Source organism: Rhineura floridana, chromosome 5, assembly GCF_030035675.1.
Source record: "Rhineura floridana isolate rRhiFlo1 chromosome 5, rRhiFlo1.hap2, whole genome shotgun sequence".
Classification (NCBI taxonomy): Eukaryota; Metazoa; Chordata; class Lepidosauria; order Squamata; family Rhineuridae; genus Rhineura; species Rhineura floridana.
The window spans coordinates 186,919,166-186,935,963 of record NC_084484.1 but is presented as its reverse complement, the minus strand read 5'-3'; the positions used below and the strand labels follow the sequence as shown (position 1 = coordinate 186,935,963).

Below are 16,798 nucleotides of genomic sequence, written 5' to 3'. Positions count from 1 at the left end.
AGTGATGGAGCAGGGATCTGAAAAAAATCAGCACTCGCTCTGTTTCATCCCTAAGGAAGATTCACGACACACTTATGAAATAGATGCGTGAATGATTTGCCTGCCCTCTAAGCTGAGTAATGGATGCTGGCAGGCGCAAGGAGGGGTGGCAACGAGGAGGGCAAGTTTTTGCCAGAAGCCATGACTCTCTCGACTGTTCCTGACCATGTTCCCGACTGGCAGTGCATCTACAGTGGGGTGTGTGGTTCCCCTTGAGCTGCAGGGAGTGTGATGAGGGTACAGAGTGTGATGGTGTTGTGAGGGGAAGCAGGACTCTCCAGCTGCCCTACTGAGTCACATTCCATTACTTGCCCCAGTGTTTAAATGTTGTGTCATTTCGCAACGATGGCTTTTTGTTGAAGTTGTTTAGACATTGTGCAGTCACCGGATGAGATCTTAATTTTTAGAGAAGCTTGTGTGTTTGCACACTTGAGCACCCCCACTTTCAAGGTAAACACTCAGATGTCTCTCTGTGACCTTTGCCTCGTGTTGCACATTCAAGGCTGATCGTTGCCCTAGTTCACCCCTCCAGACTTCCTGCAGCAATCTCAGCATGGACAAGGCTGGGTGCTTGAGCCCCTGAACCCGGACATGCTTCTGAATGGAGTGAGAGCGGTGTGCAAAGAGCTGATGCGGCTGGCAGCGATGTGGAACCTGCCACTTCCCTGGATGTACCTCATGCCCTGGTGGTGCAAAAAGGACAATGCGCCATTTTAGCAGAAAAGGACACTTCCCGGTTTGAAAGCTTCAGTTTCAATGAGCTGAGTGGGGGCCAAAAGGCAACTCAGGCATATTTCAGGAATTATGCAGATGTGCCCCACATTTTAATTATGGCCAAATAATTCCTTCTGTACAGATGCATGGCCAGGAGGAGGTGATGGGGTGGGGAGAAGACATGCAGAGGGGAGCTGTGGAGGGTGCACCGTTTGCCTTCTGGCTTCCTTGAACGATTAAGCAGCCTGATTCTGGAGTGGGGGGAGGGCTGGTCTTACCAGCACATGTCCCACCCAAACCTTCGCAATGGAAACTAGGGGTTGGTTGGCGATCACTCGTGGCCGAGTAAGGTTGTCTTCCAAGATAACTTGGTTGGAAGACGCCTGTGCATGAATTTGTTTTATGTGGGGAGATTGGCGCATGACGATCAACACACAATCTTGACAGAAAAAGGCTTTGATCCAATGGCATGGGTACCACGACGATTGGAAGTCCTTTATCTGCTGCAGCCTTCATCCACCTTCACAGCCGTTGTAACACATTAATACACATGGTTATCCTCCGCCTGTTCTGCCATTGAGGACATTCTTGGATCGTTCTTTGTCTGGTTCCTCTCCCTCGATCTTACTGCCGTGGGTGACCCTGCTGGGAGCACATGACTCCCGACAGCATCGCTCACAGGGTTCATTGGAACACGCAAGCCCACTCACCACTGCAAGGAACAAATTGTTATTGTTATATGCCCTCAAGTTGATTCCGACTTATGGCAACCCTATGAATCCTTTGTTGTATTCATAGGGATTTCATGGTAAGTGGTATTCAGAGGGGGTTTCCCATTGCCTCCCTCTGAGGCTAGTCCTCCCCAGCTGGCCAGGGCCTGCTCAGCTTGCCACAGCTGCACAAGCCAGCCCCTTCCTTGTCCGCAACTGCCAGCTGGGGGGCAACTGGGCTCCTTGGGACTCTGCCACTTGCCCACGGCTGCACAGGTGGCAGGGCACGTCACCCCTGAGCCACTCCCTGTGGGGGTGATCTTTAACTGGCCCTTGATGTTGGAAGTGGGGCAAGAGCAACTCCTGTTTTGTTCTTTTGTTTGTGTTCCAGAAGGGAGACAGAGTTGGGGTCCTCCAGATGGCTAGGCTCGATTATCTTTACCTGTGATGCTCTGACTGACTTCCTTCCGTTGTAGACTGATAAGCTTAGGGAAGCTTATCTGCCCCGCCCTTTCCTTTCTTCTCTTCTCCGACTGTCCGAGAGAGAGGAGACACCTTTGTTTCTGCTCTCTCTCTCCTAGCCACGAGGTCAACTCCCACGCCTGGGCGTTGCGCCTCCAACTTAGTTAGTTAGTTAGAACTAGGCATGCCTTTCTATCTACTATGAATTTCTATAAATAAAGTAGCTTTTCTTATTTTACTAAGTCTCCAGTGTCAGTGATCCTAATGCAGGGTTTCTTAATGTGTGCTTTCTTAGGTAAAGGCACACACACACTGGCACACTCACATTTCAGATCGCTGTTACTCTCTGCTTAACTAATTTACACCACAACACTTGACCCCCAGGAGACATGAGCAGGGATTTGAACTCACAGACTCTGGACCTTCCCACTGTGCTATACCAGCCGTCAGGAACACATATGGAAGTAATAATAAAGTTCCTTAAAAAGCCAACACTTCCTCTGTGTCTCACTAAGCTACAAAAAGCCAGCCAGGGTAATCCCTACCCATCTGCAATACCAGCAGCTCTCAGGGCTCGTCCAAACTCACCTGGATAATCCACATTTTCCCTATTCGCATTGTGCTTGGATAGTCCCCACTTCTGCTGTTTTTTCGCTTTTTTCAATGTAAAGAAATCCGCTGTTTTTGTGCCCAAACATTAAACACATTATTTTCGGTTTTCCCCAAAGCCCCACCTCACTCCCACCCCTGTGAGGCAATTGGTCTGCAAAATAGGACGTGTCCTCTCCCCCGCTTGCACCCAAGCACACTAACTTGCAGGCGCTTGGACGCAAGAGCGCAAAATTTGAATTTGCTGTTGGTTGCAGTTGGGGCAGACTGACGCTCAGCAAGTGCATGCCCACGCCGTCCACCCCGGCAGGGCTGATGATGGAGCGGGCCACCAGCAGGTTGCCCTGGACTGCTGGGGGACACCGATGCCTCTCACACAACCCAACACCACGATTTCCCACTCACTGAGCCTCCAGCAAAGCCCAGGGTGTCCCTGTGGAAGCTGCTGCCACCTTCTTTGCTGCTCGCCACTCCGGAGCGGGGCTGGCTGGGGGGGGGGTGTCTCTAGGTGCCCCTGACCATCCAGGGGGATTGTGCAAGGGATCAGTGCTTATAATCACCGGGTGAATCCCCCCATAACCCCTGGGCTCATTCACTGCAGGGTTCAGCCCCGGAGCGTCATGCGGCTCAGCTGCAGGAATGCGGTGGGTGGCCGCTCTGGGCTCAGGTAGGGAATGCTGGCAAACATCCCCACGCGCTGCTGTGTCAATCTGCACTGAAGAGCCCAGCACAGGCTTTGCAGTGTTCCCTCTGATAAAAGAAACATGCAAACCACTTATATGCCAAAAATTCCTGTATTGTTGTTTGCTTGTATTTGCGATATTTCGCTAATGTGTGCAACTGAGATACAGAGTCTAATAATATAGCCTGCCTTGTCCATTTTATGGTGCTGAAGAGACGCAGAATGAACCTGACCAATGGGAAGGTGGGCAGGAATTAACCAGAACGACAGCAGTAAATAGCGACTTGATCCCCTGTGATTAAGTCTTGCTGAATGCCACGATTACCTCTTTTTTTAAAAAAAAAAATCCCAAACAGGCTCTTCTACTTTAGGAAGATGGACAAAGGCAAGGGGGGCTCTGCTCGGCTCTTTTCATGATTTAAAGCCTTGCTTTAGAACTTTTATCGCTACATTCAGCCGTGTGTGAAGCGAGAGGCTGGAAAAAGGAAGAGATACGCACGGCTGGCAATTCCAAATATTTATGCAGAACTGAGAGCTTTTCTAGAGTGCAGCGCTCGGCGGTGGCTGCCAACTCCTCCCCATTCTCTCTCTCTCTCTCTCTCTCTCTCTCTCTCTCTCTCTCTCTCGCTCACACTCTGCCGTGCACAGGTGGCTCTGCCGCAGGAACGGCGGCAGCAGCAGCGGCACCATCAGGGAAGAGCCACCCTCCCCAGCAGCTTCCCAACCACTTCGGGCAAAACTTGCTCTGCTGCCTTCACCCCCCCTTCTCCCTTTCCTTCCTGTGGCCCTTTGCAAAGCGCCAGGCTCTCGCTTTTCTCCGCTGTGTGTGCCTGTGCGTGTCTGTCTGTCTCCGAGCGAGGAGGAAAGAGCAAAGCGAGCTCCCTGCACCAACCAGCCGCAGTTGAGCGAGACCAGCCAGGAAAAGGGGGCCTTTACAAACAACCACAATTGCAGATCTCACACGGAGCTGCTGTCCAGTTCATAGGCTGGCTAAAAATAAACGGCTGTAGCTGCTTCTGCGCAAATGCACATTTTTGCATCTGCGCAGTAGAAGTTGCAGAGCCCCCCCCCAACACCACCCCATTGCTCTGATTGGTTCAGTTTCCCCGGGCTTTTCCCCGGACATTCGCACACATGCGCAAAAGTGAAAAAACATAATTGGATGGGAATGAGGGAAGGGGTATGGGGAAACGCCCAAGGACCGCCCACGGACCGCCCACAGCTCTAAAGTCCACAGTATTGCATCCGAGCACCTTCAGGTAAAGCGGATGATTCCCGGTTTAAAAAAGCAAATCACATTTTTTGTGTTACTGCAGACATGGATATAACCACGAGAAAATCCGTGAAAACAGGTGATGTCGTATGGACCATGGAAAATTAACGAATACACAAAGCGATCATATCGCACATTATACAGTCGTTTGGACGAGCCCTCAAATTTGGTTCTCCACATCTGTGCAGCAATTTGTGGTTTTTTAAAAATAAAAATGAAAATTCTTCAGCATATTAATGAGAATTTCTCCAAATTTTATTTATTTATTTATTTATTGCACTTGTATACTGCCCCATAGCCGAAGCTCTCTGGGTAGTTTACAGCAATAATAATAATAATAATAATAATAATAATTTGATTGATTGACTGCCTACCCTTCACCAATAGGGCCCAGGTCTGATTACAAAATCTAAAATACAACATTAAAAAGAATTCAAACACATTTCAATCACAAGAACAGAGGGGGTTCTGAAAACAGACATCTCAGGAGCCAAAGGCCAGGGTAAGGAGGTCCATCTTTAACATTCGCAGAAAACTGTATAACGAAGGTGCTAGATGCAGCTCCGTAGAGAGGGGATTCCACAACTTGGGGGCTGCCACAGAGAAGGCCCTCTCCCGGGGCACCATCCCCCAAACTTCTGAGGGTAGCAAAACGACCAAGAAGTCCCCCCCTCTGCTGATCTTATCACCCAAGAGAGCCTATAGAGAAGGAGATGGTCTCTGCGATGTCACGTGCTAAGAACCCCTTATCTTGGTTCAGTCCCCAAGTGATGGCACTAAACCTCTTGTCGTGCTGTGATTCAGCTGTTCATCTTGCAGTCTCCCTTTGAAGTTGCTTTGCCCCAGGCTGGACTCTCTGGGGCCACTTACAGAATGTCCTGGCAGGTTGAACTGATTCCCCCCACTCCACCCCAGCTTTTTAATACTGCCATTTCTGATCAGATGGGTGTGCGTTTATTTTTTATGTGAAGGGACCGGCCTATATATGCTCTGTGGAATGAAGGAGGTCATTGCTGGCAGATGATGGCATCTGTCACATTGGAAGATGAATCACCTGAATGACAGCCCCCCTCCATGCTGCAGATGATATTATGAGGTCCCGCAATAGGGTTGCCTGCTTAAGTGGATATTGTTGTCATTAAATTGCCTTCCAGACATGTCTCAAGGCAGAAACTTTGGCCTTTGAAAATAGCATTTGAAGAACAATTATTTTTATTTTTATCATGACCTTTGAACTGAATATCTCTAAGGGGCTCGGTTTCAGTGAGCCTTGCCCCAGATAAATGAAAGAGCAGGAAATAATGAAGGTGAGGACAGTCCCTTTTTTGGTTAATATACACACATGGTATAGCTATTAGCACTTAACATTATTTCTTCAGGGGCCATGCATCTTGAGAAGTAATTTAGTAATTGAATTATTAGAATTAGCAGCATTGAGGCTACTGTCCTTCCTAATCAGAGACGCTGGTTATGAAATACAATTTTTCATAGATATTAAAACTAATAAGTTTTGTAAGCCACTTTGAGCATATTTGTATGGGAAAGTGGCATATAAATTCAAGTAATAAATAAATAAACAAACAATGAGAAGGGAGACTGGTGCAAATTTCAAAGATTCAGATAAGTGCACATTTTACCAGTTGCTGAAATTGCCAGGAGGGGAGAGTGCGGCTCTTGGCTCACTTCCTGCTTGTGGGCTTCCCATAATGGGCGTCTGGTTGGCCACTGTGAGCACAGGATGCTGGACTGGATGGGCCCCCTTTGGCTTGATCCTGCAGCCAGGGCTCCACTTACGTTCCTGAGGTGGTGCTGGGATTCACTGTCATGAGGTTCTGCTGGTTGAGTTAGATTCACACACACTTTTTGGCATCTGCATGGGAGAGATGGCCTGAAGACCTTGTGTTTACTTTGGGAAGGGAAGACCAGAGCGTGCTAGCAGAGCACTGGCTTGGCTTGCAGGAGGTTCTCCTTGCAGTTCCTCGTGCTCCTGATTATTTATTTATTTATTACATTTATATACCGCCCCATAGCCAAAGCTCTCTGGGCAGTTTACAGCAATTTAAAACATTAAAAACAAATATACAAATTTTAAAACACAAAAAACAATTTAAAAACACAATTTAAAAAATCTAAAAACAATTTAAAAACAATTTAAAAACAAATTAGAAAAGGATCCAAGCAGCAGTGGATGCGGAGAACCGTTCTCTGCCTGAGACGCCCCTGAAGAGCCACTCCCAGTCAGAGTGGACACTCCTCGGCCAGATAGACCAATACCCTGACCTGGTACACTGACCTCTGGTGTTCCTTGTCAACAGAGTCAGATCCAAACAAGCACATAGAGACAACCATTCCTTATGAGGAACGGGAGAGGTGCTGGAGGATTGGAGATGAGCAAACGTCGTCCCGCTCTTTAAAAAGGGTAAAAAAGAAGATCCGGGGAATTACAGGCCGGTCAGTCTGACTTCAATACCGGGAAAGATATTAGAACGGATAATAAAAGAGTCCATTGGCAACTATCTAGATGACAATGCTGTGATTAGAAGGAGCCAGCATGGGTTTGTCAAGAAAAAATCCTGTCAAACTAATCTCATCTCTTTTTTTGATCGGGTCACTAGCTTAGTAGATGGTGGAAATGCTGTAGATGTCATCTATCTAGATTTCAGCAAAGTGTTTGACAAAGTCCCCCACGACCCTTTGATTAGCAAACTAGTCAAATGCGGACTATATGGAAATACTGTCAGGTGGATTCACAACTGGTTGGAAAACCATACTCAAAGCGTGGTCGTCGGTGGCTCTGCTTCGGACTGGAAGGAGGTTTCGAGTGGAGTGCCACAGGGTTCTGTCCTGGGGCCGATACTCTTGAACATTTTTATCAATGACTTAGATGACAGAGTGGAGGGAAGCCTTATGAAGTTTGCGGATGATACGAAACTGGGAGGAATAGCTAACACAATGGAAGACAGGAATAAAATCCAAAGGGACCTGGATAGACTAGGAAATTGGGCTGGAATTAATAAAATGACATTCAATAAAGACAAATGCAGGATTCTGCATTTAGGCCACAAAACAAAATGCACGGGTACAGGATGGGAAATACCTGGCTTAGCAGTAGTGCGTGTGAGAAGGACCTTGGAATTGTAGTGGATCGCAAGTTGAACATGACCCAGCAGTTGTGATGCTGTGGCAAAAAAGGCAAACGCGGTTTCGGGCTGCATAAACAGAGCTATAGTTTCCAGGTTGAGGGAAGTAATAGTCCCACTATATTCTGCATTAGTCAGGCCTCATCTGGAATACTGCGTTCAGTTCTGGGCGCCTCATTTTAAGAAAGATATAGACAAGTTAGAGCGGGATCAGAAGAGGGCGACGAGGATGATAGCCGGTATGGAGAACAAGTCTTATGAGGAAAGGTTGAAGGAACTTGGCATGTTCAGTCTGGTGAAGAGAAGGCTGAGGGGTGACATGATTGCACTCTTTAAGTACCTGAAGGGCTGTTACATAGAGGAGGGTACAGATTTGTTCACTGCTGCCCCAGAGGGTAGGACTAGGTCTAATGGTTTTAAGTTGCAGGAGCGTAGATTCAGATTGGACATTAGAAGGAACTTCTTGACAGTAAGGGCAATTCGGCAATGGAACCGACTGCCTAGGGAGGTGGTGGGATCCCCTTCGCTGGATGTCTTCAAGCAGAGGCTGGACAGCTGTCTGCCAGGGATGCTCTAGCTGTGAATTTCCTGCTGTGAGCAGGGGGTTGGACTCGATGGCCCACAAGGCCCCTTCCAACTCTATGATTCTATGATTCTAAGGTTGCAGCGTTTGGGGCTTTTTAGTTTAGAGAAAAGGCGGGTCAGAGGAGACATGATAGAAGTGTATAAAATTATGCATGGCATTGAGAAAGTGGATAGAGAAAAGTTCTTCTCCCTCTCTCATAATACAAGAACTCGGGGACATTCAAAGAAGCTGAATGTTGGAAGATTCAGGACAAACAAAAGGAAGTACTTCTTTACTCAGTGCATAGTTAAACTGTGGAATTTGCTCCCACAAGATGCAGTAATGGCCACCAGCTTGGATGGCTTTAAAAGAAGATTAGACAAATTCATGGAGGACAGGGCTATCAATGGCTACTAGCCGTGATGGCTGTGCTCTGCCACCCTAGTCAGAGGCAGCATGCTTCTGAAAACCAGTTGCCGGAAGCCTCAGGAGGGGAGAGTGTTCTTGCACTCGGGTCCTGCTTGCGGGCTTCCCCCAGGCACCTGGTTGGCCACTGTGAGAACAGGATGCTGGACTAGATGGGCCACTGGCCTGATCCAGCAGGCTCTTCTTATGTGCTTAACAATGGACAGGGTGATGGTGAATAAAACTGAAATGGAATCCATCTAAGCGTAGATACACACTCCCTGTCCCTCCGGTTCCAGTGCGTCTCCACCTCTCTCTCCTGAAATCGGGGACACACGATGCTCGTCAAACCTGCCCCATTTTTACTGTAAATCCTGGTGGGAGCAGCTTCAGGGTTGTTTTTAATTTAGCTTCAAAAAGATTTTGCAACTGATTGGCAGATCAACCCATTTCCCCTCCAGGTGCAGCCAATGGAAACGCTTTGCTGTAAGCGACTAGTGTGCTCACAGCCTAAGATGGTGATGTTAATGGTGGGAGGTACAATTGATCAGGAGGTTAGACGTTCCCCCGTTCTAGATGGGGCCATGCCTTGGGGATAATGGTAAGCCTGGCTTTTTTTTTTAAGAGTTCCCATTTGGTAACTGCTGTGAAAAGAGCCTTTTTTCAGCTTAGGCTGCTGTACCTGGCCAGCTACAGCCACTCCTAGAAAATGAGGACTCTTGACCACTATGATCCATGCCTCACTGACCTCTAGGCTGGATGGCTGTAATGACATAATCTCTGTGAGTGTGTCTTATTTGGCTTTCCCCTCTGCTATTGTTCTGTTCGTTGATCCCCTGAAGGCAGCGTTCAGCCAAATACGTATCTACTAAACAAAGGAATTAAATGTGGAGAGCTCCCTTGCAGTCTCATTCTGCTTGTAGAGTTCCCAGAAGAGGCATCTGGCTGGCCACTATGAGAACAGTATGCTGGACTAGATGGGCCCCCTTTGGAGTAGAAAAAGAGGAAGGCCAAGCAAGAGATGGATTGATTCCATAAAGGAAGCCACAGACCTGAACTTACAAGATCTGAACAGGGTGGTTCATGACAGATGCCATTGGAGGTCACTGATTCATAGGGTCGCCATAAGTCGTAGTCGACTTGGAGGCACATAACAACAACAAAACCCTCCAGATGGTGCTAGACTCCAACTCACATCAGCCCCAGCCAGCGTGGCCAAGGTCCAGGGATGATGGGAGCTGTAGTCCAACAATACGTGGCAGCCCACAGGTTCTTCCACCTCTGACTTCACAGTTACACCATTTAAATTGCTACAGCAACAGCAACTGGATAATGAAAGCAGACCCTGACGCTCCAGCCAGCGACACACTTTGAGCTAGAAAATGCCTTATTTGCAGCCGGCACTCTGTGCTGTTAATTAAAGCAAAGGCTGAAATTCGCACACACAGTTTTCTCCTTTTTGCCCTCTCCCAGTAGAGGATTCTGCAAAGTATTGAGAGACTGAGATTTTGTTGCTAAGGTCAGATGATGCCTGGGGATGCGAGGGCACCAGCAATGAGAAGGAATCCCCAGAGAAAGAAGGGTGTTTGGACATGAGCAGATAAATGGCTCAGATTCACACCTGTCAAGATAAAAAAAAGGGGGGGGGGAGTTGGACTTTAAAATACTTTTAATCATGTGAATGTTGGGTGGGAAGAGAATAATCAGTAACTCCCTCACCTGAGGTGAAACTGCATCTTCGTGTCTTGCACCTTTTCTCTGCAAATGGCAAAGCAAAAATAGTTATGAGCAATTTACTTGTTCGATTATTTTCTCTTTTGAGACTAGTTGATGGGAGTTGTGTGGGCATGAAACCAGATTGAGCTGCTGGCTGTCCACACAACCCAAGCAGTCACTTGGGGTGGGACGAAGTTTTGAGGGTGACCAGGGAATCCGCCTGCTGTCCAAAAGGTACAATGCAGGATTCCTTGGAGGCTATTATCAATTGGATAGATGGCTAGACTGACTCACTCACTGATTCATCCCGTACCATGCCATCAGTGGAGGCTGGTGGCTCCTATGTCAGTGAGGGCAGTGATTCCGCTCTGGGTTTAGTCTGACTTTCAAAGGAGCTGTCCAAGGTGATCAGCACCTTGGACAGCTCCTTGAAAGTTTGGCCTAAAACCTGGAGCGGAATCACTGCCCTCACTGATATAGGAGCCACCAGCCTCCAATGCACGTGATACCTCCTAGTTACATACACAAAACCAGACAGGTTCTTTATTTCCAGAAATATTTGCAATACAAAGTATTATCGGGATTATTATTGAGGACCTTAGCAAATATGCCCGTCTCCCCACCTCCACTCCACATAGCCTAGAGCATCTCTACATTACAAATGAGAACATGCTTAGTACATAGATGTTCTGCACTGCAGTACTCTCTAAGGGATGTTTCTACAGCATAGAAGACTGTCAAAATGCTCCCCCCAATTTCCTCTGGGTCAGCACATTGGGTATTGCAGAGTTCGGCTGTAATCTCCCTCAAAAATTCTGCTGGATTATTTGAATGCCTTTGTTCATATCCACGCTCTCTGTGACTGCAATAGTTGCTGTTCAAATTAAATCCCTGCCCCTCCTCCGCCCCCTGGTTAGGTTGAATAATGACCTGCTTTTTCTCCTGCTTTCCACGTGCAGCTTGGCTGGCTGGCTTGAGCCACCTGTACTATTTGCTTTGCAAATACCTGCCTTCACAGCAGCAGCTGTCCCTTGTAGTGCGTATATATACACCACACCCACCCACCCAGACACCCCATGGTCTGGATTACGCAGAAAGGGGGATCTATGGAGAAGCTGTCCACTTGTGGATGCTATAGGGTGTTGTTGTTTTTAAACCCTCTACAATTGTCCAGGACCAGCAACAAGAATCCAGTTTGTTGGCTGTTACCTTTCACAAAGACACAATTGGAGAAGCTGGAGTCTTCAATGGAGATGAGCTGGATGAAGGTTGTCTCTCTTGCCTTGGTGAAATTAGTCACCTTGAACTTCTCAAAGGGGGGGATGAGGACCTCTTCTTCCCCTGGGAAGAAGGAGAAATTCTTGATGTTGACCCCATAGCAGGTCTGAATAGTGAAGAAGGTGTCTGTTCCAAACTGCAGGGCAGTTTCATTTCTCAGGGACGAGGAGGTGAAGTGTCCAAAGCGGACTTGCTTGAGGCGCTCGGAGGTGAAGCGGATGTTCCTGACCCCACGATACACCTTCTGGCACCTTGGGGAGGAGGTGATCCCCAGGGCATGAAGGGCTCTGGTCAGAAGGAAGTGGAAGGTCTTGAAGTGAAAGTGGTTGAGGTAATAGTCTCTGGTGCGCCCAGCTTCCCTCACTGCTGTGTTGAAATTGCTGGGGAAGCGCCCTTGGATGGTGTAGGCCATGATTGCAATGGCATACTCCGGCTTAAGGCCTGGGGGCAAAGAGAACTTCCTTTCCTCCCACCTAGAGGCTGCCTCCCCCCACACCTCAGCATAGATTCTGTTGCTGGTAAACTCAGTCCGGTTTATCTCCGCCAGCTCAGCCTCCATCAGATCCGAACATCCCTTGTACTGGTCATCAAAAGAGGTCAAGGCCATGTCGAGTGTGGACTCTTTGATGGGGAATAGGTCTCTTCTCTGGATGGGAAAGCAGAGGACCTGGAGCAGAAAGGAACGTGTGGAGAGATAGCCCGCCGGAGTAGGGTGAGGGTTAGGGAAGGCGGGGGAGGGCTTTGTAGTCCCCGGTTATAGCTGAAGTGTACTCTCTGGTCAAGTTGGTTTTGCATTTTTAAAATTACTTTGAAGAACTGCTGAACATGTTTATCAGCAGTACATAAGCGAAGCTGGCTGCTGGTTCAGGCCAAAGGGGGCCCATCTCATCCAGCATCCTGTTCTCACAGTGGCCAACCAGATGCCCCAATGGGAAGCCCCCAGCAGGACCTGAGCGCAAGAGCAATTCTTCCCAGTGGCATCACTAGGGTTGGTGTCACCTGGTGCAGCCCGCAGCGCCTTCTTTCTGAGACTGTGAGCGATCGCGCGTGTGCACCCGAACAACAGGGCCCGGGAGCGTAACTATGCACTGTTAAATGTATAGTCCTGAATCTTCCAACATTCAGCGTCATCGGATATCCACAAGTTCTAACATTATGAGAGAGGGAGAAAAAATTTTCTCTATCCACTTTCTCCATGCAATGCATAATTTTATACACTTCTATCATGTCTCCTCTGACCCGCCTTTTCTCTAAACTAAAAAGCCCCAAATGCCTCAACCTTTCCTCAGAGGGGAGTCACTCCATCCCCATGAACATTCTGGTTGTCTTCTTCTGAACCTTTTCCTGCTCTACGATATCCTTTTTAAGGTGATGCAACCAGAACTGTACACAGTATTCCCAATGCAGCCGCACGATAAGTTTATGTAGCAGCATTAAGATATCACGAGGTTTTTCCCCTAGTTCCTTTCCTAATGTTGCCTTGCAAGGAATTTGCCTTTTTCATAACTGCCAGCACTGGGACCAGCAATGATAAGAGCACAGCAGTTAATGGTACAATAACACCTATATTGCACCTCAACTCACTGAAAAAAATTGTCTATCTTCAATAGACCCTTAAAATCTCCTGTGACAGTTAAGGAATGGACTCCCTTCTGTCCCTATAAATGCAAGTTGATGGTATGAACCTCACCTGCAATTAGTGCTTAGTTCTTCCAAAGTTACGATTGTGCTAAAAATTAGACCATCTGACATAAATACTGGATCTTATGATACTCTTGGTGTGTACTAAACTTTGAAATTCTAAAAATGCTCTTATTTATGGGTCAGATCACTGTGCAATAATAAACATGATTATAACATCAAAGGTGAAAAGGTGGCAGGAAGATGTACATGTTGAACATAATATTTCCAAGTTTCCCCTGTGGAAGTGGCTCGCTCTTTTTGAGTTTCTCACTGCCATACTTTATTTGATGGTATCTGGAAGAGTTTTGTTCCACCCTGTTCCCAAGTTGGCTAACAATATCTCTTAGGGGAATGGGGAAATTTTCCCTGTGGCCAATATTGCAGTTTTAAGAAGTGTTATCAAGTTACCGGGTGGTAGAGAGCCAGTGTGGTGTAGTGGTTAAGGTGTCAGACTAGGACCTGGGAGACCAGGTTTCTAATCCCCACATAGTCATGAAGCTCCCTGGGTGACCTTGGGCCAGTCACTGCCTCTCAGCCTCAGAGGGAGGCAATGGGAAACCCCCTCTGAATACTACTTACCATGAAAACCCTATTCCTAGGGTCGCAGTTAGTCGGGATCAATCTGAAGGCAGCCCATATCCATTTTTCATCAAGTGGTAATAATGACAAAAAAGACTGATAATAGTGGTAGGAGAGATGTAAGGAAACCCACTCCCAACTGGATGTGTTCCCCCCAATGGATATTCATGGGTATACTGCCTCTGACCATGGAAGCTTCATTTTCATACTGTGGCCACGAGCCATTGAGGCATGGTTCTCATTTGACAAGGAGTGACAGAGCCCAGTCAAGTGACTCTGGGGAACCTGTAGAAGAACACTCCTGCATCCTGCCCTGCCAGCAGTGGCTCCTCACAACCCCGAGATGTTGCAGTCCTGGCAACAACGGCACCTGCTTGGTCTGCTCACATCTCCTGTCTCTAGGTTAGGGGACTTTGAAAGATTAGACAAATGAACGGGGGGCATCCCTGTGAATGGCTGATGGCCACATTGAACCTCCATGTTCAGGAACAGTCTACCACTGGCTGCCAGTTACTAGAGAGCAAAAGTGGGAGAGGGCTCTTGCCTTCATGCCCTGCTTGGGGGCTTCCCAGAGACATCTGATTGGCTAATGTGGAAGGCAGGATACTGGACTTGATCTGATCCAGTCAGGGCTCTTCTGCCCCGAATCATGCAAAAGGGAACTTTGTGTGATCTAAATCCCAGGTACAAACCCTTCTCACTGTCTTCATACCTGAAGGTCTCCTGGGAATATCCCCATCAGATACAGCACCAGGATCATTTGCAAAGGAGGCATCTTCACTGCTCACTCCTTTGAAAAAGAAAAGAAGTCATTTTTTTCTAGTGTATTTCATCTCACATATGTCATCTCTGCCAAGTCTCGGCACTGAAAACAGATTTGAGGTTTCAAAAATCTGGGGAGTTCAAGCTCCTTATTGTCATGATATAGAGCTGTGTGTCCTCAGTGTACTGTGACACCTTGCCTATTGACTGCTCCCAACAACTTCATGCAGACGTTAAATAGCATTGTGGACTGGATGGCACCCTTGGGACCTCACAGCACAACTACCACGGAGTCAAGAGATAAGCACACCCAATGCTATTATCTGAAACACATCCTGGAGATAGGCCTGGAATCACTGTAATACAGGGTCCCCCAATACCCATCTCACAGAGCCAGTTTAGGAGTGGTCAACTGGTATCAAAACAAAAGCAAGAAGGAAACTTCCCCTTCCTGCAAACCAAATTATGAGACTAAACATGCATTTTGTCAACTTCAGCTGTTAACACAAGCTATCACCATCAGTATTGTCACTACTTTAAATAGCTCTAGGCAAAGAGCGCAATAGCAAAGTGAGGCTTCATTTGTTGTGGCAGGAAAGGCAACAGAGGGCTTGATTTGCTCCCAGTGTGAGCAGCATCAGCTGTGGTTTGCTAACTAGGAAAGACCTCAGAGATTCTGCCCCCCCTGCACAATTCCACTATGCGACGTATGTAGGATCCTTTGTTAGAATTTCTTATCTGCAATAATAAGGGCAGTACACAGGGAACAGTTAAGAACGAAAGCAGCAGAGCTGCTGTCTGAGGGCGACTTTAGATTGTTAGTATTTTCCAGGAGGGAGTTAAGTGCGTACATTCCGAGAAATGTAGGTTTGTGCAGTTTAAAGGGGATTAAAGCACACTGTTGCCCTAATACAACAAATCCACTTTTTAAAAAAGTACTTTTTGTGGTTAGGAAAGAGACTGGGAAATGCACTGACAAGTGTAGAAGGAAGGAATGGCTAATAAGACGTGCAGATGCCATGCAAGGAAATCAGGATGAATGCAGAACGAATGCTCATTGTTGAATAACCTCCCCGCAAAGAAATCAGAACGAATGCCCTATAAAAAGGCTGGATATAATCTAACCTCCATCCTCCACATAAGTTTTGTGCAAGCAAATCAGGATGAAGGTTCAATAAACAGGTTAACTGGAAGAGCCCTGAAATGCTGGCTGCTTTATCCTTCATCCACCCAGTTTAAAATTCAGGGCAGGGATGTTCTTCAAACAGCAAGGAAGTTTTCTTAAACTGGTTCTAAAGAAGCAGTAACGTTTACCTGTTGCTGTCTCTCACCAGAAAACAATATGGCCAAATTTATTTGTGGCTTCTTGGTTCTATTCACTCTTTCCAGCCGCCTCTTGTGCCTAGACGCGGTTGGGGGACGCTGATCTGTTGACAGGACAGGTGACAAGCAAGTGGTTTGGCTTTTTATAGAACGTGCTGGAAATCCCCACTGCCGCAGCCACCACCACCATCGCTGCTGCTCACTCTTCGGCTATTAATACCCAACAACTCTGCACAAGGAGCCCTCCAAGAACATTGTCTCAACAGATTGTGTTTCTGACCCAGAGGAAATAATGCAGGCAGGCAGGCATTGCTCTGGAACAGAGGAAAGGGGTTCTTGACTTAAAGTTCTTGCCTTGAAAGGCCTGTATTAACCATTCCCCTAATTACTTAGCAACTGTAGCTCCATAGGATGGACTGCTACAAGATAGGACATCAGGGTAATCCTCAGAAGCTGCCAGGGGAAACTTTCAATCCCACAGCATAGCCTTTGCCAACCTGGTGCCCTCCAGATGTGTTGGATGATAGCACCCATTAGCCCTAGCCAGCACAGCTGTATTGCCTGAGGGCTGATGGTACTTGTCACCCAAAATATCTGAAGGGCACCAGGTTGGCAAAGACTGTTCCAGGACAGTTTGTACATCCCTTCAAGTTGCCATGCTCCAACGACCAACAAGAGTTTGAAAGGCAGACTCCAGCATCAAGTTACTGGACTGGAATTCAGTGGCCCATTTGGTACTCTGGACCAAATCCTGGCACTCGCTAGCCCACTATCCAAAGACATTCTCCCTTTTGTGGTGCTCATTTACACCATCGTCCTTGTCCCATCTGTTCATCACTTCTGGTGGCTAATCAGGAA

At 47.4% G+C, this 16,798-nt stretch overlaps 1 protein-coding gene across 1 annotated transcript; it reads right to left on the bottom strand.

Annotated features, from left to right (window-relative positions):
* Positions 1-4,722: 4,722 nt before the first annotated feature.
* ART1 (ADP-ribosyltransferase 1) lies at positions 4,723-16,067 on the bottom strand. The gene is made up of 5 exons (XM_061629214.1): positions 15,932-16,067; positions 14,568-14,645; positions 11,525-12,260; positions 10,319-10,357; positions 4,723-10,220 (listed from the first exon to the last, which is right to left on the bottom strand). The coding sequence occupies exons 2-5, from the start codon at positions 14,628-14,630 to the stop codon at positions 10,120-10,122; spliced, it is 939 nt and encodes a 312-aa protein (XP_061485198.1). The 5' UTR covers positions 14,631-14,645; positions 15,932-16,067; the 3' UTR covers positions 4,723-10,119.
* Between the last annotated feature and the right edge of the window lie 731 nt (positions 16,068-16,798).